Below are 27,216 nucleotides of genomic sequence, written 5' to 3'. Positions count from 1 at the left end.
CAGGAAAGCTGCCTCTAGTAACCCCCTAAGTTGCCTTCAATGCTTAAGATTGAATGGCCAGGTGTCCTACTTAGAGCTGAAGTGATTCCTGATGGATTTAAGCACCAATCTGGAGCAAGCCTTGAAGTCAGAGCCTTGCATCTGCCCCAAGGTGCCTTAACCAACCTACCTCTTCTCCTTTTATAGGGAAAATGTGACCAGTTGGTATGTAAGAGGCACTTTAGCAGTTCCCTGACGCTACACACTTTCTCCAGGGCTGCAGTGGGCTTGGGTTGTGATCAACAAGAATATAAACTAGGAGTTTCTAAAAGCCTGTTCTCTCCTTTCCCCTAGGGATTTGTGGTGGCTGTCCTCTACTGTTTTCTCAATGGGGAGGTAAGATCAACAATGTTGTTTGGTTAATATTTGCTGCTAAGGCAAATTGAATCATTGTGGAGAGCAGATTAAGGAGTGTCCCATTCCTGATGTTACCACACTGTTAAACCTTCCAAGTCAAGTCACTCCCCTCAGAAGAACAACTCTACCATTAGCCAGACAGTTCCCAGCACAATTAATAAACACATTTGGACTTTTAATAACTGCTGCTGAGTCCTTCCTTTACTCATGAGATGGTATCAGCAAAACCTTACATAAATCTTGAACTATAGGGAGCACCTTAAACAGGGAAGGATGTGCCCATCTTGCAAGCCCTACTCAGGTTTAGAATTGCCTGAAAACTCAACAGAATCAGACCCACTGCCAAAATGGAGTCTTGTTAGTACAGTGATATTTTCGTACCATGCTCCATCTGCCAGAAGAAAACTCAGCAGAGACAGATTAAACCCAAATGGCGAAGTCTACTGGGAAGGTGTGAGCAGCTGGGAACTTGGAGCTGCTGTCAGATGGAGCACGTTCAGCTCAATAAACTGACAAGAAGGAAACAGCTGTGCTCTGGGCTTGCGTTCCAGCTTCCTGAGGAGAGGAAGAGTGTCCAGAATCAATTTGCTCTCTTATTGCTCTGATCCTTCTTCCAGCTGCGCTGGTGCCGTGTGGTCAGCACACAGAGCCCAGCTCCAGCAGGGACCTTAGCTAGTGAGCCTGCTTGGAGCAGGGCATTGCCACACAGGCTTCCTGATGGTCCAAAACCCAAACAGGACTGATGTATCTTGTTATGCACAGACTAGTGCTAGGTGAAAGTATTTCCATCTTACAGGTGTTGATCTTGAGTTTCCCACATTTCCAGTACTGGAGATTGCATTTGCAATTTCCTGTTCTTGTGCTTGTTGATCCAAGAGACCCTCAGACAGAGATGTTTTATTTAATTCATGCCACGATCCAAAACTTTGCACTCAAAGCCTGCATGAGGGGATGGGGACTGTGGTCAGATTTGTGCGGGGTTTGAACAGGAATGGTGTAAACCAAATGATGTGTGTAAACCCCCTGAGTAGGAACAAGTAACCTCTATCAAAAAGCATAGCTTGCTTGATTGCTTTACAAACAAGCTGCAGTTAAACAATTTTTACTAGGACAATAAACATTTAGATGTTGTACTGAGGGGCATGACTTAGTGGGTAAATATTGGTGGTAGGTAGATGGTTGGACTGAGTGATCTTAGGGATCTTTTCCAACTTTGGTGATTCTACGACTCTATGAAAAGCAAGGCAGTAGGAAGAATCCTACTCCCCATGCTCATCTTTCTGCTTAAGCTCAAGGATTTCTGCTCAGGGAATTTATTTGCTGCAGTTTTATCCCTCCATTATATGACTGGGTTCAGTGACCTCTATAAAATAGTTATTACCCCTACATATGCTCTCCTTTGCTGACTTGCTTATCTTTCCACCATGTAGGTCCAAGCCGAGCTCAAGCGAAAGTGGCGGAGGTGGCACCTGGAGCGGTTCCTGGGCTCAGACATGAAGTACCATCACCCTTCCTTGGGCAGCAACGGCACCAACTTCAGTACCCAGATCTCCATGCTGACCAAGTGCTCACCAAAGACACGTCGGTGCTCCAGCTTCCAGGCAGAATTCTCTCTGGTGTGATGGAGAGAGGCTCTGTGAGAACTGAGCATCCAAGGGAGAGAAGGATCCCCAGGAATCAGTTACCTGTGGACAAATCCTTGTGAAATGGCATGCTCCACTTGAGCCAACAGAGGACAAAAAACTGGAAAAGCCTCTGGCACCCAGAACAGGATCAGACAAGCCAAGAGGCAGAGAAATACTTTTCCTCTCCCTCTTTCCAGACCTTTCTCTCTAAGTTGGCACCCCTGGGGGCTGGTAACTCTGAGTAAAGGTCGCGGTCATTTGAGGAGAGCCCGGGAGATCCTAATGTGCTATAAATACTGAATTTTGGGTGCAAGGGAGGGAACAGCCTGAGTTACTGATGGCTTTCCCAGAACCAGCATCTCTGAAACAGATAAATTGCACTTTTGTTTGTTTGTTTGTTTGTTTGTTTGTTTGTTTGTTTTAAATGAGCCAGTATAGGAGAGAGAAGAAGACAAGAAGTGGGGGAAAAAAAAATCCAAACTTATAAATGTGCCAAAAGCCCAGTCGCTAAGAAGTGGTTGATATGGTGCTGGAAACTGCAAGGAGAAGGGACAGGAAGAACACAAGCAGGAAGGGGAGAGTCCAGAGTGTCACCCTGCCCTGTGCAAAGAAGCTGCAGCACCAGGCAAGGCCCTGGGAGGATGCCCTGGTGTTGGAGTGTATTCTGCTAATTGCTCGCCATCCTCGTTATCAGAAGCTTCCCATGCACCCTTGGGTGCCGTCTGGAGGAGCAGCTTGCTGAGAAGAACCAGCACAAAATGCCCTTCTCTGTGCTGCGTTCAGGACATCGACGTGCTTTGTTTGGTTGTTTTCACTGAACAGGGAACTCGATTTGCATGTATAAAAAACAGGTACAGATGCCAACAGTGGAGTATGGCTGTGTTTTTCATACTTGTTCATTGAACCTGTAGATCTTGGTTCATTACTGCATGCGGCATCGTTAGAGATTGGGGGAGAGCAATTGGTCTGTAATCTGTTTGCACTTGTGTAGCGCACACTGCCAGGAAAGGGAAGATGTAGAACCCTGTAATCCTTAATTGAATCAGGCCCGCCATAAGGAGCCGGTCTCCAGATGAAAAAATTAGCTTCAGAGCAGCAAGCAAAATTGCTTTCATCAAAACAAGGTTGGCTCAGCACGTAACTGGCACTCCAGGAGTCGGAAAGGAGTGAGGGAGCTATTAAATTGATTTCTTCTTCAGCTTGTGCAGGGAGCTTTCATCCTACGATGAAGGCACTGTTAGATCTTTAAGAGACACATGTGCATTTTATGTCGTTTTTGAAGACCTATTAGTTTCCACATTGGGGCAGTCCCTGTATGAAGGATGTACACAGAGATCGCTGGAACCAAGGGAACTGTTATTATTTTTTCTTTCTTTTCTTTCCTCAGTAGAAGGGAGAAGGAAAGGAGTGAAACCAAATCCTGTGCTGACACACCTGCCCGGTGGTTCACAAGGTATCATGTGAGCTCACATCTCCAAGCTGTGCATCCCAACCTTAGAAAATAGCCCAAGGTTGCAGATGTTCATGGATGTTTCCCACCCAACTACATTGTATGAGGTCACATCAATGGGGGTGGAAAATCTCTGCCAAGCAAAGGTGTAAACTGAATAATTGGGCTGCCATTGTCCTACTACAGCGTGTTACATCACTGTCCTTGGGAAGGAGTCTGGGTCACCCAATTAATACGTGTACATGAAAAGGAAGTACAAATGCTTTTATAGCTCAGAGATCTCAACTTTTCCACTAACAGCAACTGGACTCTTCTTTCTTCTGAATTAAATTGTAGTTCCTTGAAGGGAAACATCTTTAACTTAGTGTCTTTGGGATTTGGGGGTTTTATTTTGCTTGTTTGCTTTCTTGCTTCAAGCATCCCATATTCACTGCCAACAAACCACACTGAGCCCAGGAGAATTGCAGATCAGGACATCCCATTCCTTTCTGAGTTCTGAGGGCTGGTTTTTCCATTGCATACCTCTCCCCAGAGCTGTACCATTGCCATCTGAGCTGGATGCTGCCAAAATACTTCCCCACATTCAAGACTAAGGACAGCACAGAGGACTGAAGTCAGTTGATGTGAGATACTCTGATAAAACTGCTGTGAATGGTAGGTATGTACCCATGGGTTTCCAGGTTGTAATGGTGTAACCGCAGCTACCCAGCCTGGAAAACCTAGAGTAGATAGATACTTGTGAAGATGGTTGTGCTGTTCCCTGTGGTCCAGGTATTAAACTGCTGGTAAGACTACAAGCTAGCCAGACTCAGGTGATCTTTGTTCTCATTAGAATCAGAAAATCAATCATAGAGTGCTTTGTGTTGGAAGACACCTTAAGGATCATCTAGTTACAACTCCTCTACCATAGACAGGGACACATCCCACCAAACCAGGTTGCCCAAAGCCCCATTCAGCCTGGCCTTGAGCACTTCCAAAGATAGAGAATCCACAGTTTTTCTGAGCAATCTGTGCTGGTGCCTCCCCAGCTTAGGAGTAAAGAATGTCTTCCCAAAATCTAACCTAAATTTCCCCTCTTTTAGTTTAAAAATCTTCTCCCTTGTCCTGTTACCATGTAAAATGCTGATCTCCAAGTGGCTATGCTACAGTGAAACCATATCATTAGCAGACAGAGTCCAAGTGCCATGACATGTTCTAGAAGTCCTCTCTTATCAGCCTTCCAGTTCCCAGAATGCAAAGAAACATCCTCATGAGGCTATCAGAGGCAGGGGTTTGGTGCTTGGTTCTGGTTCTGCTGCTCTGAGTGCTTCCAGAGCTGGTTAGGACTCTTGCAGAAGGTGCTGGAGGACTCCCACATGTAATGCCAACTCTTCCGAACCAGAAACAGAGGAACTGAAGCTCAAAGCTGTTGAGAATAAAGTGGAGAACCACTGCTGGCAGTAGGAGGTGGTCAGTGCCTGTGAGCCTGAGACACCTTGTGCATTTTTGTTCTGTGTTTGTCTTTTTACCTTCCTTTTCCCCTCCCTGTGCTTGTGATTCCACCTGCAGGAGGGACTTCTGCCTTTTTATTTACTGCTCCTCTTCATTTGCAGCCCTGGGCCAACCTGAGGCAGCACCAACCACTTACCAAAGCCAGCAGGAATCATTTTGCCCAATAGAGACCTGTCAGGGAAAAGTCTGGCTTCTTATTTACCCATGCAACAAGGCCTTCTGCAGCCCCTTAGCTGAACTGAGGAGCTCCTTCAGAACTCAACTCTGTTACAATTGGTTCATCACCACGCATCCAACTGCATCACCATTAGGCTGTTGAGGGTCAATGAAGAGATGAAGTGAATGTACTGTGATGGGCACGGCAGAGCTGCCAGCCCAGCTGTATTGGCTTCAAATTTTGGGAGAAGAGAGAAGTCAGTGATGAAATCAGAGTTTTTCTCTCTGGGGATTTGAGCAATCAAGTGAATGAAAGTTTATCTGCCCATTCTGGCTTTTGGATTGGGCCCTTGTTTAGGTACTTAGTGCAGGAATTTGGCTGGGTAGCTTGGCCTCCTCTACTCTGAATGTGATTTTCATCCAACTCATCAGTAAAATGAAGTTTGAGGACCTCACTGCAGCCCCAAATGACTACCCAAACCATATTGTCCTAAAGCAATGCTGAATAAATGACCCAGTGCTCAGAGCTGTTGCTGCTTCTCACCAAGTACGAGCCTGACCAGTGGGACAGGAGCAACTCTGGTGAATGCAAGTGAGTTGTTTTAGTGGAAAAGATGATTAAGAGTCATTCCTGGATGCTCTATGCTTTTTAGACGTGACTGAGGATAATCAGTTTGGATCCCAAAACTCATTACAGAAATGACACCAAATTCTCACCCCTCTTGCACTCCTCAGTTCGCGACAGTGAATGCTGATTTACACAAGCTTGAAACTGGAATTTGACTTTAGAATAATTCATTTACCTTCAGCCAGGAACTGTTTACAAACCCTTTAATTAAAATATAAAAATTAAATGTCTTTTTCAAGGTCTAGAAGTGCAAGGTGCAATGCTAACATTAGGCTGTAGATATTTCTGTCCAGCTGAGACCTGAATGGCTCTGTGGCACTCTGATAAGTAGTGTGAAATGAAAATATAACCATGTTTAGGGCTTGAAAAAGAAATTCTAGGCTGTAACAGAATTTTAGGGCATTAATTTGAAATTGTTTTATAAAATTGCTGCAGTTTTGGAATGAAAAAGGGATTCCAAAGAAGCTCAGAAGATGAAACGCTTGATGTTTATTTATTTTGTTGGGTTGGATTGTGATGGGTTTTGGTTTTGGTTGTCCAATGGGCAGCTGCCAGTTGATTTATAAAAGGCAAAATGAAGTTACAAAGAAAGCTGGGGAGTGGATATTGCTTGGCTCTGTTGCAGGGACTGAAATGTTTCATTGTGATCTCCATCTCCATTCCTTCTTCCATCAGCATGGTGTTTAAACAAGGCAAAAAGAAACCCATAGGTTTTTTGAAGGAATCTCATACTTTTGGACTAGAAGGAGGTCTCTCAGACCTGGGAGTTCCAACATGTGTCATTATGAAGCACATTTCATTCTGTCTGCGCAAGTTCATTCTAGCACTTGTTTTGGTTAAAGGTCATTGGGAACACGTGGTATGAGAAGTATGGAGCCTGACATCATCCCATCTTCCCTGCAAGGTGAAGGGTCTAACCCCTCTGCCTGTGTAAATGGCCTGTGTCCTATGCCATGCCTTGGCCTCTCTGCCTTCAGGTAGCTCATTGGGCTGAAGAAGGGGTCAGACTAGACACAGCTGTCTCTTCACCAATGGTGAAAGTGCCAAATTCTTGGTGACAAGGACCACAGTCCAGGGCTCCATGACTCTCCATGCAGCTTTGCACTTTTCTCATAGCAGTATTTATGGTGGTTGGGACCATAATGCTTCTTAATTGTAGATGACTCTAAAGGAGTGGGAGACCAAGCACTTGGCTTCATGTACAGCCATGTCAATCTGGAGAGGCTCTGGTGCGGTTGTAACTAACTGGTGTTACAAGGAAAAGAATTAAGTCCCAATCTGGTACCTGGAGTCAGACATCTCAAAATACAGAGCAGCATAAAATTCAATGTGTTTTCTTTCAATCAACGAGCTTTTACCCTGCTCCCAAGTCCAATATTTATACACTGGTGTGATGAAATACAGTTACAACTGAACTTGTTATTTCCCCTAGCTATCTATAAAGTTAAAAACCATGGCTTTCCTGGGCCAACAGACCACTTCTTCCACCTCCTTTCCTCTGGAAGTCTGCAGTCTTTGCTCCTCGGCACAGTATTGCGTTGTGTTGAAGAGCCCTGCATTCAAAACCCTACTTCTTTCTAGCACACTGCAGAATCACAGGGGTAAGACAGTCATTGGGACTGGAAACCGTGTAGCAGGTCTCTAAGGGAAATTAATGCCTGTTGTGTTCTGAGGGCCAGGTCTTTAGGACACAAAAACTGGCACCAGTAGAGCACTTGGTGGTTTATACCCCAGTTTTGTGTATGTTGTAAACTTGTACGTAGAGGAAAGCTGAAGAGCACATTTAAAAAGCAAAAAGTCACCTATTTTTTATACTGTGCATAATAAATTAAGCTTAAAAAACAAAACAACAACAACAAAAACTTTTAATTCAAGACTGCATTTTTCATACTCTGTTTCAAACGCAGATCAGGCTGTTCTTGTTCAGAAGTCGGTGCCAACCAACTCTTTGGTGACTCCGACAACTCATTCAGACTTTAAGTCCCCACTGTTCTGCCCTCCTGTAAATATGCCTTGACAGCAAAGAGTGATGAAAACTGGCTGTGAACAGGGAATCACAGTTAAGCCACATTTCTGTGGATTTTCATGTACCTAGATGCTCGTGATGTATTTGGAACAGCCTGCTTGCTCGGCACAGGTGAAATCTCCACCTTATTTCATGGCCTTTTGCCTGACGTTATTTATTTTGTTCTGACTCTGTATAAATGCAAAGAAATGGCTATTTTTTTTTTCCCTTTGTACTTGGTTCATCTCCTTGTTTCAGAGGAGGTTCTTCTCTGTGGTTGACACTGCTGAAAACAAGCAATAAAACCATTGTGAAGAAGTCGTGTCTGAGATACTCCAACTTTATTTCTTTAATTCATTTTTCTCAGTTCTGAGGAAGACACAGAAAAAAGTGGTGGAGGAAAAAAAAAAAAACACTATATGAAGAAGAAGCCATGCTATGGTTCTCTGATCCTATTGTTCTGACTGTTTGATTCTAAGAGGTAATGAGCCTAGAGTTATTCATAACAAACTTGTGCTTCACAAGGTTAGCCAACTAGGCTCCCAAAATCACAGAATCAGAAAGGTTGGCCAAGCATGTCTTCTAAACCATTTCCCTCAGTACCACATCCATGTGTTTCTTAACACTTCAAGGACAGTGACTCCACCACCTTACTCGGCAGCCTGTGCCAATGCCTTACTTCTCTTTCTGAAAATAACTCCTTAATATCCAACCTGAACCTCTTCTGGCACAACTTAATGGAAAGGAGTCTGATCCCCACTTTGCTACAACATCCTTTCAGATAGTTGGAGAAGGCAGTAAGGTCTCCCATGAGCCTCCTCTTCTCCAGACTGAACAGTCCCAGGAATGGGGTGATCCAAGAGGTTGGTTTCAGTAATTTCTTTAACTCACTTTCCTCCATCCCTTTGCCCACCTAACCCAGCCCCAACCCTTTTGTCTAGGCTGTCCCCATTTCCCTTGTGCTCCATTCTCACCTCTTTGTGCTCCAGTGCCTTCCTTTCCCAGCTCCAAATAGTTCACTTAGGGAAGGCTGGGCTACACAGGCATGCTCTGCTCACACATCCATTAGTCCTTCTTTGAGAACATCTGTGCCAGAAGACTCAGTACTAACCAGATCACAGAGTACCATGTGTGATCCCAAAAACCACTGCAATGAAGGCCACGACACAGCACAATCTAGGTGGCTGAATGTCTTCTGGAGGTGAGACTCACTCATGGTGGTAATAGCCACACTATTACAACAACGATGGCACTTTAGCCATATGGTGTTAAATTATTTCTGTATTGTAGGTATGTATACTTTTGCACACGTGTAATTGTTGCAGCTGCAGAGTTGGACACTGAAATATCGTTCTGAAACATATTTCATGACATGGGGCATCATCCATTACAGTGCAGTTTCCAGATCATCAGATCCAGACTTCAGCTTTGCATCCTCCTCTCCTGCTTTCCCAAGGGTGTCACATCTGCCTCTGCTTGATGTGTTTCATCCTTGCTGTGTTCCCAGTTAAGTAGTGCTGTCTTTCAGGTCTTTATTACTCAACAAACCATCAGATTTCCTCTGCATTGCCTGGCAGGCAAATGCAAGTGAACAGTAATTATTCCTATAAAAGGCACATTATTTAATGCACTTGAATATTAGGCAGTGAAAAATACATTGCAGAAAGGAATCAGTGAGCTTTTCCTTGTCCATAGCGTGAGCTCCACATCTCACCTCCTCCTTAAGCTGGTTTACACACACTGTTCACATGGCTGATAAAAGCCAAATCTACAGCTTGGGATGACAAGTCTTTGCTGTGTCTGTCCCTCTTTTCTGTGTGGCTTAACCATTTTCTTTTGAAAGCAAAAGGTTTAATGCTTTAGGGCATCCTGAGAAGCAAAGATATTGCATACAAGCTTTTACTGTATCCCTCTGTGGATTAAAACAGAAATCAGAAAAAGCATGATACCAAGGCCAAGGAAATGGAAGCTTGGCCAACTGCATTAATTCTGTGTCTATATAAGCAATGGTAATCACATACTGCCAAAAAATATCTTCCATGTGAGCATGTCAAACCACTACCCAGAAATTAATTAATGTAAGGAGCTTTGATGAAAGTCACCTAAGAAGTCCTAAAGCCCATCCCTAAATGTCTGCTGTGCACCCTCTGTGCAAGGGCCACCCCTCCTGGGATTCTTGAGCTTTGCTTTGAGAGCTTCATCGTGTAAGTTCAGCGGTGAAGTGGCTTTTCATGGCTACAAAAGCATCACTCTCAATAAAGAAAAAAAAGAGATGTGATTAAAAAAAAAAAAAACTGGCAATGACATATTTTTCCCTTGATCCCCTGTGGTTTCCATGGCAAAATACTACGATGAGGACATTTGTGATCTCCACAACACTACAGCAATTTCCTGTGTGGTGAATCAATTTTAGCTGTTAGATTACCTTCCTGTTGAGTCCTGTTGATTTCAGACAAGCTTAGAAAGGCTTTGGACTGTCTGAGAATCACAGGGGAGTGCAGCACAGAGTGCCCAGGCATTGTGTCACTGCTTTTGTACTGTTCACACTCAAAGTCTTAACATCTCCTCCTCCAACACAACTCACAGTGGATTCATTCCCACCAATATAACTCCCTATGCACTTAACTTCCTGCTGGCTCATATGAACCAAACTAAGCAAGTTGAAAGGTCACCTAGAAAAGGCATTTCCCACGTAGTAGTATCCTAAGAACCAAGTTGGCCTTACAAAGATCAGAGCAGGAAAGAGTTTGTGTACGTGGCATTAGAGCTCCCCATCAATGTGCTTAGTGATGAACCCTTCTTCCAAAGTCCATCCCTGCCTACTATTAATGGAACCTCTCCTCTCAAGGATATCTCTGCTCTGCCCACTTGAGATCAAGGACTTGGACCGTTATCACACACAGCCCAAGAGTACAGGAACTGACATCTGTTCTGCTCTGTATTTTCAGAACAAGTCTACAGGACACACTTATTGCACGTTGACCATGACAGGAGGAGGGAAAGAAAGAAAAACAGCCCCTAACTTGAAGTCTGAGAGTTGCAAAGCTTGTTGGACAAACAAGACAAACTTATACACTACAGTACACTTAGTTGTCCAAGAACTAACAGAACAATTCAGCTTCGGACTGCAGTACCTCAATAGTTTGATGTCCTGAGTAACAGGTGTATTTTCTGCTACTTATTTCAGCTGAAAAATATGGCAAAAGGAGATTCTAAGCTGGTTTTCTAGCCAAGAAGCTGCATAAGTGAAAACAGTGATAGAGAATTTTGCACTTTTCCTGCAGACAACATAAAAGGCCTCAGAAACAGGGAAGTGTGGGCAGGACCTGGGCAATGCCATATCAACACCCACGTCTGTATATCCTTCCCTGACTACTGATAACTGGTGGCACTCAATTATTACCTTTTTACCTGAATCCACATGAGAATCTCAGTTTACAAAGGAAGGAAAGTTATGGCAGAAGAGTCCCTTACTGAGTTGGCTGCTGCTGCCAAGAATCTGCCTGCTCCAACACTTGTAGATTTACGTTGCTGGGATGCCTAATCAGCAGCTGTTTCTTATCAGCTACCTAACTCTAAGCTCTCTAGCATGAAATAGCTAGAAGCCATAATATCTCTTTACATTTTGCCTGCTCCCAGATAATAGTTATGAGCATCTGATAGAAAGGTAGCTTCTGTCTGCTGTGATGGAGGAAGTTCTTAAAGAACACTGCATGCAGTGTGATTGCTGGTTTGGATTACATGCAGCTTTTCATTTCATCCCATCGTATATGACCCACTAAATCAGTACTTGTGTGATCTAGTCCTCTACTAAACCCCACTCTCTGTGTATCCCACTTGGTTCACAGATAGGAATCTAAACAGATGACTGCTCTGGAGTTATTCCAGCAAGACTCTTAGATTTTTTGATGAAATGCCATTTGTTTTGGTCTGTGATGGGAGAAGGTCCACATAAATCTCACAGCTCGCAGAGATGTCCCTGAGACAGCAGTAATCACGAGTGCACATTACTCAGCCTGGTCTTCCACTGCCAAATCATGTCTGGTTTTGTCCTCTTGGCTGAGCCTGAACTCACCCCTTCCTTGATTCGTGCTCATCACATTTCCAAGGATCTGTTTGTAAATGAAAAGATTATTTGTAGTTGCAGCCTTCCCTGTTCTGGGAAAGGATACTGACCAATTTTCTCCTTTCCTATTTACATGACAGGCCAAAGACAAGCAGTTCTGGAGGGGATTACTGTCACTGTGGTCATGGCTGGACAACAATAAAGCTTGGAATCAAAGTGGTAGAGATTCCTGAATGCTGGGTTCTCACCAGCTTCCCCATGTCAGAGGAGATCTTTGTCTTTCATCATTTGTGATGGTTAATAGAACTTGTGTGAGTAACTGATTGCACTTGTTTGGCTGCTGAGGACCGAAAGAAGAGGAAAAAAAACACAGTACTTTTTTTTTTGGTACAAAGGATTAAAATATACATGCTGTGGCTTCTTCTTCATTCTCCCTGGAAAAGAGAAGTCTTAAAATGCCATCTGAATAAAAACCAAAAACGTTTGTCATGTGAAAGAGAACATTTTCACTTCTGCCTTTTGTAATTACAAGAAAAGGAAAAGGGAAAGAAAAAAATAAATAAAATAAAATAAAATAAAATAAAATAAAATAAAATAAAATAAAATAAAATAAAATAAAATAAAATGTCAAGATAAATTCAAATAATCTCTCAGAAAGAATAAAAGGCAGCATTGCCTCCATTCTGCTAACTCAGCTCACAGCCAGAGCAACCAGATAGGGTGAGCGCACCAACCTGGAACTGCAAGTTCAAAAGTCCTTCTACAGTGTGCATGGTTGAGTAAGACTAGTTTATATTCTTGAATATTAAAAATAATAATAATAATATATTGAAAATTTGAAAGCCTTCAGTTCCTTTCAGTTGCACTGATGAGTCTTTCTGTAATAGGAAGAAGTCAGGGCTCATGTTCTTGCGCACTCCCATCCCTTTTCCAACATGCTCATTTCTAACAAGCCTGGGGAGTAATGCTCCATTTCAGTACGCTTTAGCAGTAGTACATCTTTTCCTTATACACAGCCTTCTTTCCTTGTGTAGGACATTACTTGTTTGTTGAAATTATTTATCTGAGTTGGGCAAGACTGAAGGTGGTGAAGCTGAGAGTAGCAGTGTGCAGAACGGCACAATCCAAAGACCTGGAGCTTGGGCTGCCACCTCAGAGTATAACATGAGCGAGGTCAGTAACTCTGTCTAAGGTGGCAACTTGTAAAGCAAATTAAACTTTTTTGAAGGCTTAGCAAAGATCATTTATCTACAGTAATATTTCTACACGGGCATTGTTTCCAAAATGGTGATCAAAATTAATCCTTGCTGCTGCAATATCCTGCCACATCATCTCGTTACTTCTACATGCATGATGATTAACTGGTGTGTAATTCATTAATGCACAATCCTTGTGACAAATTAGAAGCATAAGGGTCACATCTATGGAGGTAAGCAGTGATAACAGTCAGTTGGTACCTTTTATAATGTCAAAAATAGATACACATAATTTAGCAGCTCTCATTATTCAAATGTCAGTCTAATTATACAGCAGAATATAAATGAACGCAACATTGTTTTGAGAGCTGCTCAGATCCATAGTAATATTCCAGTTCTGGAATTGCCTTGGACAAGGGTGAACAAATTTTGCAGATTCGAGAACATCTGAAGTGCTATGGCCTCTTCACCATAAAGTAAGTAATTAAGAAAGGCTTTTGGGGTATCACTAAGTCAAAGAGCAAGGTAATAATTAGTCCAGTGAAGGGGAGATTGCTAGGGAGCATTTCAAGCAGGTTCCAAGCAGATCATATGTGCTCAACTAGAGCATATCTCTGGTCAGAAGCAAAAAAAAAGGACCTGAAAGGCAAAAGTGCTGTGAAGTGCTGGGGCAGCATATGAACCAACATACATGTATGGAACATTTCAGTGGCGAAGATAAATGACAGCCCTATTATTGTAGAGAGAAACTGGGTGCAGAAACTCATTACCAAAGTTGTTTTTTTTTTTCCATTCTTGAAAAGCAAACAGAAGTTGATACAGTGCTACACAGTGGGGGGATGATACAGATTTCCACTATTCTGAACTACAGTTTATTCCACTTAAGCCTATTCTGACTTTCTCAGGCACAAACAGTTCACCTACATAAATTTGCTTTCTTCATATAACCTTAACAGAACAAGTAAAACGTCCTGTAATCAGCCTGGGGGATGCACTTGGCAGACCCTTTTCAACCTCAAGTTGAGTTTCACCACCAAATGAGGAAAAACCTTCCACCCAACGAAGCTGTAAAGCCATTGTCTCTGTGGAAGGCAAGAAGTTGAAAAACTACATTGCATTGCACATAGAGGATCAAAGTTCTCTCTCTGTGAAAGGGGCCAGAGTGTGAAAAACTATTGTCAGCTTTGTAAATAGAAAGCAAGAAGCAATTGTTATTGTAGTATTGACTTTTTGGGTGGAACTTCTCTCACCCAGTACTTACTATACAGTTGTTAGTGTCAAAGCCACTCAACTGAACTCCTTTCTAGCGACCTCAATCCAGTGAATTCTCTTTAGGGGGATATTCTTTTATCCAGGTGTAGCAAATGAATTGAGGCAACTGAGAGATGTAATACACTCAAATAACCCCAGCTGTCTGAATTAGAACTCTAGGCCCAAATACAGAGCAGACACTGAAATGACCAATTATCCTGTTTGAAAGGAGTAGAAGGTCCATCAAACAAAGAACTCTTCTCCCAGCCTGCATTTCATGTAAATTGTTGGGTTTAGAGATGCACAGTGAATGTGAACTGCCCTACAAAGGTCTAAGGTGATGGCTACAAAGGCATTGCCAAGGGAAACCTGGACATTCAATGAATGGCACCAAATCTCCCCTTGACAATACAACTTCTCTGCTTCCCCTCAGATCAGTGTACACAAAAAATCAGTAACAAGATCTTGCAAACAAGAATACGGGTTCTAAGAGGAAATTTCAATCAAGATATGATGATGAAGATGCTTTGAAAATCATTTCAATTCAAGCACAGAGGAAAGAGGCAGCAATTATGGCTTTACTTGTAATACAAAACTGCAACTTTTGCAGGACATACAATGCTCTTTATTTTAAAATATATATATTTTTTATTTCTTTTGTTCTCTATTAACGTTAAATACAAATCATTGTAATAAGAAATGTTGCATGACCACTGAACATGAGAACCTTGAGTATTATATCAAAAAATACACTGAAGTTCAGAAAGAACCTTACTTTTGTTAAGAACGTAATTACCCTTACTATGTCAGCACTTACTTTGCAATTAGAACACTGAGTTTTTCAGAAAAAGCAGAGAATGTATTCTCCACCTCCAGTTTATATTTAATACTTCTAGCTTTGGTTCATTGCTAGTGCTCCTTAAAAGCATTTTTAGGCAACTTTTGTTCATCAGGGAGTGAATTGGGCCATGGCTTCAGGAAGGAGATGTTGGCTGGGATGAAACACTCACCAGATAATCATCAAAGTGGTCATTTTCCTTGTAAGCCATAAAAAATTCCTCCTCTCCACAAAGAGAATGAAAACAAAAGCACACTCAGGTATGTTCAGCTTCATTACTAACAGAGTTTTAATTGTTGTCTTTTGTGGGGCTGTTAGGGAGGATTTAGTTCAAAGTATTGAAATGGCAGCTGCTTATATTTAAATTATTTATGCATCCAGCCATGTACATTGTGAATAAATGTCTTATTTGTTTGCAGCACAGGGTTCATTTCATTTGCTGGTTGATTTAGCATGAAGAAACCTTCCCTGCGGGGCTGCTTCACAATAAATTGCTATTGGCAGATAGAAATGTCAGGTTTACTCTCCAGATAGGAGCAACAACAAATCAGACCTTTGCTTGCTCCAGTTTTCGTCCTGCTGAAGAGATGTGTGTTCCTCTGCTTCCTTCAGTCCAGACTCAAATGTAGAGTCATATTGGGGCACTTCTTCACATTTGAATTTCATGACTACTGAAAACTGAAGCAATTCAACCCACGGTTTGTGAAACTAAGCAAGAATGGACCAAATTTCAACTTTACTCTGAATCTCCTGGAGCTGAAGTCATGGCACTTTGATTTTCTGGATTTATAACTAAGATCAACTTAAAGTCACTGGAGATTTGATGAATAGTTAATTGATTAATAATTTGATTAAGCGATGCAGCAAATCTGCGATCATTTCATCTCAAGTGGACGGCTAAAATCCATCAGATTAATTATGTATTTGATGGTAGGTTCACATCACGTCTAATGCCGCATGAGAGACCTAAGGTGTTACAGGCACCTACATGAGAACAAAAGATATAACACAGGACTTACAGCATATACCCAACACTTTGTAAGGGCAACATTATTCCTGGAAGGAAAACCCACAGCAACTACAGCAGCTCTAAGAGTCTTTGTTTAGACAGCTGGACCTCACCTGGAGTTCCTATTTATCTTGAATACCAAGGGCTTTTGGGGCTATCTCAGCTCAAGATGTCAACAATGGAGGTGTCTAAGGCTACACCAGGCCAACTCATCCTCTGTTGCATATCTTGATTTACTGTGACCTCAAATTGTACATATCGAGGAGACTTTTAGGTGAAGAATTTATCAGTCCATATCTTAATTTACTGATAGGGAAAAGGCACAGCTCAGGGCAGCCTAAGGGTAACACTAAGGCTCTGAAGTTTCCAAAGGGAGAAAAGACTGGTGTCATTTACAGCAACTTCAAGATCACACAGAGGTTCAAAGAGTGTTGCTGTTAAGGTCTGGACCTGGTGGTAACAACCAGTGGATGAATAATGGCCTCGAACAGGGCTAAGATAGAATCTAAGGGAAGACAAAAGAAATGGCAACAGGCACAGAGCAAGCTCACAACCCAAACTTTTAAAAGTCAGACATGCCTCACTGCTTTCTTCCCCTCTGTTTTCAGTTCTTCTCCCCATGCTCTGAGCCCATGCACCCTGTACCCCAGGGTATCTTCCCACAGCATCATCTGGGAATGCGAGATGTTCACCTGCTGAGTCAAAAGGCAGAAGGGGCTGTAAGCAGCCTATCACACTGTTTACCTCTGAGATAAGCAAGGTGGGTCTGTGTTTGCAGCAGAAGTCTGTTTTTATTTGTCCTGCGTCAGCCAGAAATGTAAAGGAGCAGCTCTGCTGGCTGGCCAAACCAGCCTTCCTTTCTGTGCAAATAGCTGGACAAAAGAAAAGGCATTTGTCTAAGTTACGGCCGCTTGTTAAACTGTGACCTGATGTGAAAACATGAGGGATTATCAGATAGATTTTTATGGGTTGGTTTGTCAGTATATTTTTAATTTCCCTGAATCCCATGCAATACTGAGAAATATAGAGCTCTTACTTCTGGGCTTTTGCAAAGGTGCATTTGAAGGCCTCATTATTAATTCATTTTACATCCATTAGTAATATAACCTTCTTATTCCTGGGCACAGGAATTCACCTGTGTCCATACAGACATGCAAAGCCATCGTTTTATTTAGTGAGCATTATGATTAATGCTAGTTGAGTGCTTTATAGTTACATCTATGAACATCTAGATGGGGTTGGAAGGGGTCTTTAAAGGCTCTCTGGTCCAACTCCCCTGAAATGAACAGGGACATCCACATCTAGATCAGGTTGCCCAGAACCTGATCCAGCCTGGCCTTGCAAGTCACTGTGACAGACTTTTTCCTTACACCCAAAGACCTTTTCCTTACATCCAAGACTTATTCCTTACATTCTATAGCTGGGCTGCAGGACAATGGACCAGTGCCATTGTGGTCTTCACACTGTATATCTATCTTGACAAATGGAGACAGACATCCAGAAAGAAAAGGGGCTGGAAATAAAAAAGATTACAGCAACAGAACATGCTTTGAAGAAGGCTCAAAGTCACAGAACCATAGAATCACTTGTTTTGGAAGAGACCTTTAAAGTCATCTCATCCAACTCTCCAAGTGCAAGATCCCATTTCACTCTGTGCTTCTCTTACAATGCTAACAGACTCATTGGTATGAATAGAGATGCAGTGCAGCACTTCCAAGCCAGCAGTTTCAAAGTAAGTGCTCCTTTATATACATACAGGGAAACTGAGGCTTGTGCAGAGATGTGGCATAGACCATATAAACATACAAGTGAAAAAGCAAGGTATGAGCCCCCACAGCTCATCCAAACCATATCTGACCTGTTCACCACATTGTGTCTGCATTCTGTCTCAGCAAGGGACCAGGTGAAAGCTTTCACCATACAGTAACTCCTTCAGTAATCATAGAATCTCAGAATCATAGAATGGCCTGAGCTGGAAGGAACCCCAAAGATCATCAAGTTCTAATCCTCCTGCAGGCAGGGCCACCAACCTCCCCATTGAATAGCAGCCCAGGCTGCCCAGGGCCCCATCCAACCTGGCCTTCAACACCTCCAGGGATGGACGGGGCATCCACAGCCTCTCTGGGCAGCTGTTCCAGCACCTCCCCACTCTCATAGTAAAGAACTTCCCCCTGACATCCAGTCTAAACCTTCCCTCCTTGAGCATAAAATGAACAGATGCTTGCCAGTTAACAAAGCATGGAGGAAGAAAAAAGTTCTCCTTCATTCTGGGACACTGTGGAAATAGGGACGCAGAAAAAGGACAATGAGATAAATACGCTTTGATTTCTTTTCTAGCACTGTCAGCTCTCAAGTGCCTCTAACAGCTGCCCCTCCCTCCCCCTTGTGTGGGCTCTCAGCCAAGGCTCTGCACCTCTTCAGCAAGGAGAAAGCAGCATCCTCTGCATATTAATGCCTTACAGCTTCCAGAGGTGTTGGCTGTGGTGGTGAGATGTGTATAGTAATGTGCTTTTCGTCTCTGCTATGCACAAAGGGAGACTTACCTTGCACCTGCTGGGAGACACCTTGGTGAATCCCTCTGAGCGTAGATGCTTCATTTCAGCCTTGTCACTGCAGCTTGCTCTGAAGCTGGTGCATCTACCTGCTTTAGTGCCAGATACTTCTTTTAGGATAGAGCACATCTCTCCAACCCTGCTGCACACATGGGAGGATTACAGAGTAATACCAGCATCCCAAAATCCCAGCTCCCACAGTGTTGACATACCTTGCTTTGCACAAGGACCCCCACAAGCTCAGATTGGGCCATTCATTTCTTCCCCACTACTGCTGGGCACATTATAAGGGCTATTACTGTCTCCTTTCTGCACTGCTGATATAATTTAGGGGCAGCTGCAGCTTTGCCAATCACTCGCAGGCAAACCTGGAGCTGAGGCAATTGTGTTTTTATTGCTGAGCATGGAAATCCTGTTTGCTTCCATTTAAGCAGCGGAAATGGTTATTGCTCCTTCAGACCGTCCGCCATCAGCGTCCCTCCCAAGGCCAGGGGAGCTCCGAAGTGTCAGGTATTAAGGAGCAGAGCAGGGTTGCAAGTGAGATTATCCTCAGGGCAGCTTTCACAATGGGAAATCAACTGTGCTCTTTCCCAAGGGAGGGCAGGTGGTTTTTTGAGCACTGGCCTGATTTGCAGCACAGCCGAAGTCTTGAAAAGCACTCCTGTGCTTCAGTCAAATGCTTTGACATCAGTAACTGTGTTAAAACTATTTCCTCATCTGCTGTGCTGTTAAATTCATGCAATGCCACCAGATGCTTACAAGCATTGAGAGAGGTGGCATCCTGATCAGAGCCCCAGCTCTGCATCCTCAGCTTCCCACTGCTGGGCTTCCACCCACCAAATGGCGCAGCTGCATCCCAAATCTCTTCTAGCAGTGCAGAGGAAAGCTGGCTTTGCTGCTGCAGTGACCCACTTTCCTGTTGTATTTTGCTGGCTAACTCTCAACTCATGACACCCTCAGGGACAAGCAAAGAACAAGCAAGAAGTCCAACTCTAGAGGCTGAGTTGCTTTAAAGTAGGATTCATTTCCTCCAACTGTGGTGCTCTAGAAGTCTACAAACTTTGTTGGCCACCTCTGGATCAGACAGAGCTGCCAACCTGCCAACTTGCCATGAGCTCTACCAGACCTCAGCTGGAGCAGCTGAGTGATTCACTGGAGGCATCTGCCTCCCTCCACTGACTCTAGAAAGAGCTTAGTGCCCTAAAAACTTACTTTGGTCTGGATAGTAAGGTATCTGATAAGTATAGATACCTGAAACCTATCCAAAATAATCTGTTACTTTTCTCCACCCAGTCCTGGAATGCACTCTGTGATTTGCATCACGGACAGAGGACTCAGCCTCACGGGTCACAGTTCAGGAAACCAAAGAGTCAGCTCAAAAAACAAGTCATTTATGAGTTATTTTTTGAGCTGAGCTGTTTTCTGAGCTGTGCAGCAAGACTTCAGAAAGCGAAGTGTAGATTCCTGATAAGGCTCTTCAATTGACCTATAAATGCTTAATTTTTTTTCCCCTTTTTTTCTGCTCGTTACTGCTATCTATCTAAAACTATAGTTAAGAAAAACAAATTAGCCATAGACACCAGCATAGGCAACTAGAGCGATTGCTCTCACAAATCAAACAAGTAAAGCTGCATTCAGGTCAAGAAAAGTTCAGACAAGCATGAGAAGCTTCCCTCCCCAGGGAGCTGCTTTTCCCTCTGAAAGACCACAGCGAAGCTCATGGTCTTTTAGTACCAATGGCAACACTTTATCACAGAGCTACATGGTTACATACTGTGCCTTTTTTTAATCTTTTTTTTTTTCCAGTAATTTCCCTATTTTATGCCTTCCAGACCACTTTTCTTTGATGATTTTTTAATCAAAAGAGACAGTTCATGGATGTCGGCTGCATGCATGGCACTAATTGGAGCACTGACTGAACTTTGCAGTGATGTCACAGGCACCTCGAAAGACTGTTTTGGCCAAGTGGAAGCTTAAAAGCTCTCAGTAGACACCCCGTGCTTTGTTTTAATCTATACATGGTCTCTAGAGGAAACCTTATTGAGCAATAATAACCACAGATCTAGCTGAGTAGATAGATCACACGAGGCAGATAGATGTATCTGGTGTAACTCACCTAAAGAGACATAGAGCCCTCACTCCAAGTCCCTCCTCTTGAAATACTCTCCACTAACACACTGTGTTAATGGAGAACTGTTCTGGCCAACAATGTGATTCAACATATCTCAGCCAACCTACATGGTCCTCCATGTTCTCTGTGAGCTTCCTGGCTTGAACTCACCACTAGTTCCAATATCTCTTCATTAACTCCTTCTTGTAGTGTTGTGTCTTGTCATGCCCTGAGTCTTTCTCATCTTGAATGGATAACAAATATTCACTGCAGGTGTCCTCAGATAGCAAAATCAACTAGAAAAAAGCCACATTTCAGAAGACAGTGCAGGTACCAAAAATAGCACTGACATTTCCCTCTCTATTCATGGTTCCATCCATTGAAGCAAAGGCGCACACGTCTTACTGGCTTGCTTAGTGAGTTCTCAGCAAGATGTGGCACTTTAAGTGCTTACACAGACCAAGAAAAAAACAACCAAAAATCTACCTTGATATTTTTCACACTGTCTTTGTGTTATATCTACATCTGACCATACCGGCCAGGTGTTAAGCACTGTCTGCCCATTAGCCTTGATGATCTTCAATAAGGATAAGTAAATCAACCTGTTGGGAAACCTCCCCAAATCATCTTCCAAGGAGCTCACTAAGATGTCCTTCTTTTCACAGGGTCATTAAGAAGCAACCCAACTGCTTTCAGCTTATCTACTGGTTAAAGATAGGAATCATTACTGTACCTTCTGCACCCTTGCTCAAACACAGCAGCCACAAGGCAATAACCTTTATCTCCCCTCCAGCTGTAAGGCAAAAATAGTCTTGGAGGAATGCCTGACAAAAGTCCCTCCATTGGCCTCATTAGAGATTGGACAAAATAGAGGCTAATCTTCAGATATTCCCCTACAGAGCTGTGCTCTTGAATGATTCATATAAACGAGGTACATACATTAAATTTATAATGCTATAGGAACCAATATACAAGTGTTAGAAAAAGCTCTTTATTGAAGCAACCTGGGCAAAATCCTCATTCTCCTGTGGGGAAAAAAAAAGAATCCTAAGGGATCTGGGATAAAAATGATTCTTAAAAATACACATTCAACAAAAAGTAGAAGAATCATTTTGAATATATCTGTGACCTCTATTATTCCATAGAAATTTTCTCATATTTTGTGCATTCGTAAATATATTCAAGGCCACGATTATGCATTGTTATGACTATTTTACAGCCTGAGATGCTCCAGAGTTAAGCTGAATTCTGCAAAGTGATTTTCCTGTCAGAGAAAAAGGGGAATAGAGGCACTCAAAGATTCGGTTGTGCTTTCTAAAAGTCATTTGGTGTTTTGACAGCCCAGCCTTCCACCAGGAGTTGGAGAGCCTTGATATATCTTAATTTGTATCTGAATCTCATCTGCTGGCTACACAGTTACGGCCACGACCAAATGAGATGTTTCAGGGTGTCTCATCAGGCTCCAAGTATAGCTCCAGAAGCACGCAAGTCTCTTGTTGCACACTCATGGTTGTTTCAGACACCTTCAGGTGCCTGTTTGGGAGGACTTGTAGAAGAAAAGGGAAAGAAAAAAAATGAAGGACATCATTATTCAAAGTTTTCAAGAGGAGGAATTACAAATGGTGTGATGTGTTGAATTAAACATTGACTCTTCCAGTCATTGGCCAGACATGGTCAGAAGTCCCCATGGGTCAGAGGGGCCATTCACAAATAGCTGTTTCACTAAGGGACACACTGAAGCCATCAAGAGAATAAATAAGCTCAGCTGCATGAGCACAGCTATCATGTCCAGAAACACATTCCTCCATGTTTTTACTATAAGCACAGCCAACAACACCAGCAAAATTATGTCTTAAGGTCTACTGTTCCTTCAGATATTCTACAGGAAATACAAGAATGTCGCTCAAAACCTCAAAAAGAGGTTTCTCCTCCTAATGTCATCAGTGGGGAAAAAGCAGTTTTATGTTGACACCACTCCAGTGGTGCTTAGGATGATTACCTGACAGAACTCAGCCAAATGGCCATCATCCTTCTGAGACCCTTCCAGAAACCCTGGACAAAAGGTCACACAGTACACATATGCTGTGTCTGTACTGTATGCAATAGTAATCCAGCAGATCCTGGGCATGCTGGATTCATTACCATGCAGCACTTGGTCTATCAGACCTGGATCCTCCAGGGCATGCTGCAAATCATTCCTGCAGCATAGAGCCATGGGGGCTGCTATGCAATCCATTACCCCTCCTGTTTGCAGAGCTGCTCACACAGCAGGTGTGCAAATGTCACCTCACAATGCATTCCCTGGATTCATCATCACATGCCCTTGCTCACATGGGTTTAAATACATAGCACACGAACCATGCTCCATATCCTCTAGGATACCAAAGCAGCTCTACATGACATTGCCACTGAATTTACAGGAACTTCTGCATGTTGGCTCTTCCCAGAGCTGTTTTCTCAGGCCAAACTTTAAAAGCAGTTCCCTACTGCACTACTGCACAAATCAGCTGCATAGTGCAGATTTCTACCACTGCTATTCTGGTTCAGAAAAAGTGAGTTAGCTCTCTTCATTGGCAGTAAGAGCAGCTTAGCTTATTATGCTATGGATTGATTGTTTCTTTAATTATATGCTGTCAATCCAAACTTTACAGATTTTCCAGATATATTTTTTTCTTTTTATAAGCCTGTACGTGGTTATGTAAATGTATGGGAGGCACATAAATAGCTTTACTTCTTTTTCAGTTCAGCATTAAAGTGCAGGGATGACCGTAATCACACTTGGAAAGGAAACTACTGTAAGCTCCTGAACTACTTTTTTCAACACATCCCCCTCTTCCCACCTCCTCTTCATCTCCCTCCAAAATCAGTTACAAAGGAAATAGTAATTAGCTTCCAGCATCAGACATTTCTGTATTATATGCTGCTCTCAACTGACAGATACCGTACAGTAATTGGGTCAAATGCACAGATGCTCAGAATAACCAAAGCGTTGTGGTTTTGCCTGCAGCTCAGTTGGAGAACGAAGGGAGAATTTCACATTAAAGGAGAACCCAACACAGTTACTTGCAGCTCAGCTTCTTTAAGGATGCTTGACTTGAGCTCTTTACTAGCATGAAAAATTTATGAGAATTTTTTTTGCAAAAGCTACCAACATCTTGACTTGTAGAAAAATCATTTCACCTTTACAGAAAAAAAACAGTGGGATGAAGAATCACAAACATGTTATTAACCCTATCCAACCTGAAGCTCCCCTGGTGCAACCTGTGCCCATTCCCTCTGGTCATATTGATAGTTATGCAGGAGAAGAGGCCAAGTCTCACCTTGCTCAAACCTCCTTTAAGGGAGATGTGGGGAGCTGTAACATCTTCCCTGAGCCTCTTCCTCTTCAGGCTAAACAATCTTAGTTCCCTCAGATGCTCCCCTCATGTGCTCCAGACCCCTCATCAGTTTTGTTTGACCTTCCCTGCACATGTTCCAGGGTTTCAATGTCTTGTAGTGAGGAGCCTAAAACTGAAGACAGTCCTCAAAGTGTGGCCTCACCAAAGCCTCATTCCAGTCCCATCTGTGGAGAAAAAGTGAGTTTAAAAGGGACTATAATGGACGCAACTACTTTTTCAAAGGTGATTCTGAGAAGCAGATGGAATCTAGTCCTGACTGTAGCTCTCCAGAGCCCTAAAATGTTTCAGTAGGGATGTTCGAACATTCATCTGGTCCTAGGGTGACGAGAGAGCATGTTGTGCAAAGAGATACCTGTAAGGTTCCCTTTTTTAGTCTGCAAAGACCAGACATGTATGACATACATGTGACGGACATGTATGACTACAGTCTGTCCCTCTTCAAATTCTTGGACTCGTCCAAGTTCCTCAGCAGGTTTGTTGTAGTCTTCCTAATTTCCAGTCTAAGAGGGATACGGCTTCCTGCCTGGCATACAAATTAACAGATGCAGAAGAGCTCTTGATCCCAAAGTAAGGATCCTCAGAGCTATTAAGTCTTGACATGCCAGGCATGCAGATTCCAGCTTCAAAGAGCAGCTCATTATCTGCACTGCAATCGGAGCTAACACAGCTTTTGAAGATGCCCACTAAAGACATTCCAGCCCTAATCCATGCCCACCACCCTCTGGGGCAGAGCCTTTCCCTCACCCCTCTGTTCCCCATGAGGAGCTGTATGGCCATGAGGGGCTGCAGCTGCCATGAGCCCTCTCCTCAGCCTCCTCTGCTCTGGGTCCAACAAACCCAGGACCCTCTGCTCTCTTCACATCCCTTGCCCTGCAGACCCTTCCCCATCTCCACAGCCCTTCTTTGGATGCTCCATTACAGCCCTTTGGACACAGCAGCATCCAACCTACACCCAGTGCTCACCATCAGGCCACAGTACAGAGTGGAGGGGATGGTTATTTCCTTCCTTAATGTCCAATGATCGGGAACATTGGACAGGCCAAGTTGCTCAGTAGTGAACAGCATGGAAGACCTCCAGACTCCTCACCATGCTTCCGCCCTGATATGTGAAGACCTCTAAACTACAATTTATTGGAATCACCACATGCCTGGAGATACACACTGCACTCATGTGAGCTTTGTCAGAGAGTGGGGCTTTAGGGAAAGAAGCACAAGCTGCTGCTTTCTGAATATTAGTACGATACACAAGCACATAGCATGCATGCTAATTGGTTGCATTGGGCATGCATCAGTGTCTAAGAAACTGAAGAACTATGAATGTAGAGCTGGGATTTCTTATACTCTACACCATTTATTACCTAATGCAACAAAGGCAGCAGCCCCACTACTGTAAGGAGCCAAGACAAGGCAAGCTGAGTCTATGCCTGCTCTCCCCAGTCTACCACTTTCTTATTCAATTCGAGGTAAGCAAATATCCCATTAAACATCCATCACATTAAAGATCACATGCAGTACAATGGCACACGCAGATACACTGGGGGGGGTTCTTATTTCTTTTTTTATTTTTACTCTTTTTTTCTTTAAGTCATTGTCCCTGGAGGTGCTCAACAACCATTCAGATGTATTGAGGGACGTGGTTTAGTGGGGAAATATTGGTGGTAGTTGGATGGTTGGACTGGATGATCTTGGAGGTCTTTTCCAACCTTGGTGATTCAGTGATAAATCTCTGAAGGAAGGCTGTGGTGAGGTGGGGGTCAGCCTCTTCTCTCAGCTAATAGTCACAGGACAAGTTGGATAACCTGAGCCTCCCCAGAGCAATTAGAGCTGGGTATTAGGAAAAATGAGAAGTTTATTCTTGGAAAGAGTGGTCAGGTCTTGGAACAGGCTGCTTGGGAAGGGTTTTGAGTCACTGGGGGTGTGCAGGAATGTGAAGATGTAGCCCTTAAGGATGTGGTTTAGTGGGCAGTATTGGCAGTAGATGGTTGCACTAGATGGTCTTAGAGACGTTTCCCAACCTTAATGATTCTATGATTCTTTTCTTTTTGGGGAGGAACGGTTACATATGGCTGTTTCGTCTGGGTAATGATAACCAACAGAAAAAAGGAAAAAAGGTTTTCTTTTTTCTTATAACGCAATGATCACAATTATATCTCCCGACTAATCTCCTTTGGAAATTCACAGCATTTGTTTTTGCAATGAAGAGGGCTTTTCCAAGCCTGAAAAGGGAAAATAATGAAAATGCTTCAAGTGCCACTAGCCTGGGATTAATCTGAAAGAGGAACATCAATAAAGCATAATCTGCCACTCTTCAGCTGATACTCATAATGAATTAAGCCACGAGATGTGGAGTCCAGTGTTTCCCTTCACTCCGCACTACAACCCACCACCTGCAACAGGCATTAAGCACCCAGTGCTGAGATCACCTGGGAGACCAGATACCTGCTGGGAAGAGGGTGTGAGCTAAATCATACCTCCAGGCCTTGCCCAGCTGCACCACCTGGCTGCTGCACAAGCCCAGGTGTAGCTGCTCTCTTCACTCCTGTGTACTGCCAGCTCATGCAGGCAGAGTACAAGTACTGTTAGTATAGTTACAGTAGAGCATGGATTCAGGTAGAAAAAAAACAGTGGCTTAGGAGGGTGTGAATAAACATGGGAGATAATAAACTTTCCCCTTGTCCTTAATTGTGGTGGTAGAAAATCGTCTTCCAGGGACAAAAGGTTCAGGAACAAAAGCCAAGCCAGGGACTTTCCTTGCTCATAGGTCAGAAGCAGACTCAATTCAATGATTAACAGTTTGACTTGCACAAAGTAAGATAGCTTGGTGCTATAAAGAGTTATATGAATGTACTTTGCAGAGGTGAAGGTTGATAAGGGTCAATAACATCCAATCGTCTTCAGCAGATGGAGATTTGATCTTTGTGATAATAAAAAGGGACTCTGAGTTGTCATTGCTGTGGCACAGCAATTGTGTCCATGCATACGTTCCTACCTTCAAAGGCCCAGATCTTTGAAAACTTAGTCTTTGAATGTGGGTATGCTCAGGAA

At 43.1% G+C, this 27,216-nt stretch overlaps 1 protein-coding gene across 1 annotated transcript in view; it reads left to right on the top strand.

Annotated features, from left to right (window-relative positions):
* The window catches only part of VIPR1 (vasoactive intestinal peptide receptor 1), a 102,673-nt gene extending 94,609 nt beyond the window's left edge, over positions 1 to 8,064 (top strand). Inside the window, exons 12-13 of the mRNA XM_072329814.1 lie at positions 334 to 375; positions 1,827 to 8,064. Coding sequence (XP_072185915.1) covers positions 334 to 375; positions 1,827 to 2,018 — 234 coding nt within the window. The 3' untranslated portion in view covers positions 2,019 to 8,064. The remainder of the gene's footprint in view (positions 1 to 333; positions 376 to 1,826) is intronic.
* The last annotated feature ends 19,152 nt before the right edge of the window (positions 8,065 to 27,216 follow it).

This window comes from Excalfactoria chinensis, chromosome 2 (assembly GCF_039878825.1).
Source record: "Excalfactoria chinensis isolate bCotChi1 chromosome 2, bCotChi1.hap2, whole genome shotgun sequence".
NCBI classification, from domain to species: domain Eukaryota; kingdom Metazoa; phylum Chordata; class Aves; order Galliformes; family Phasianidae; genus Excalfactoria; species Excalfactoria chinensis.
This window is presented reverse-complemented; position numbering and strand designations above follow the sequence as displayed.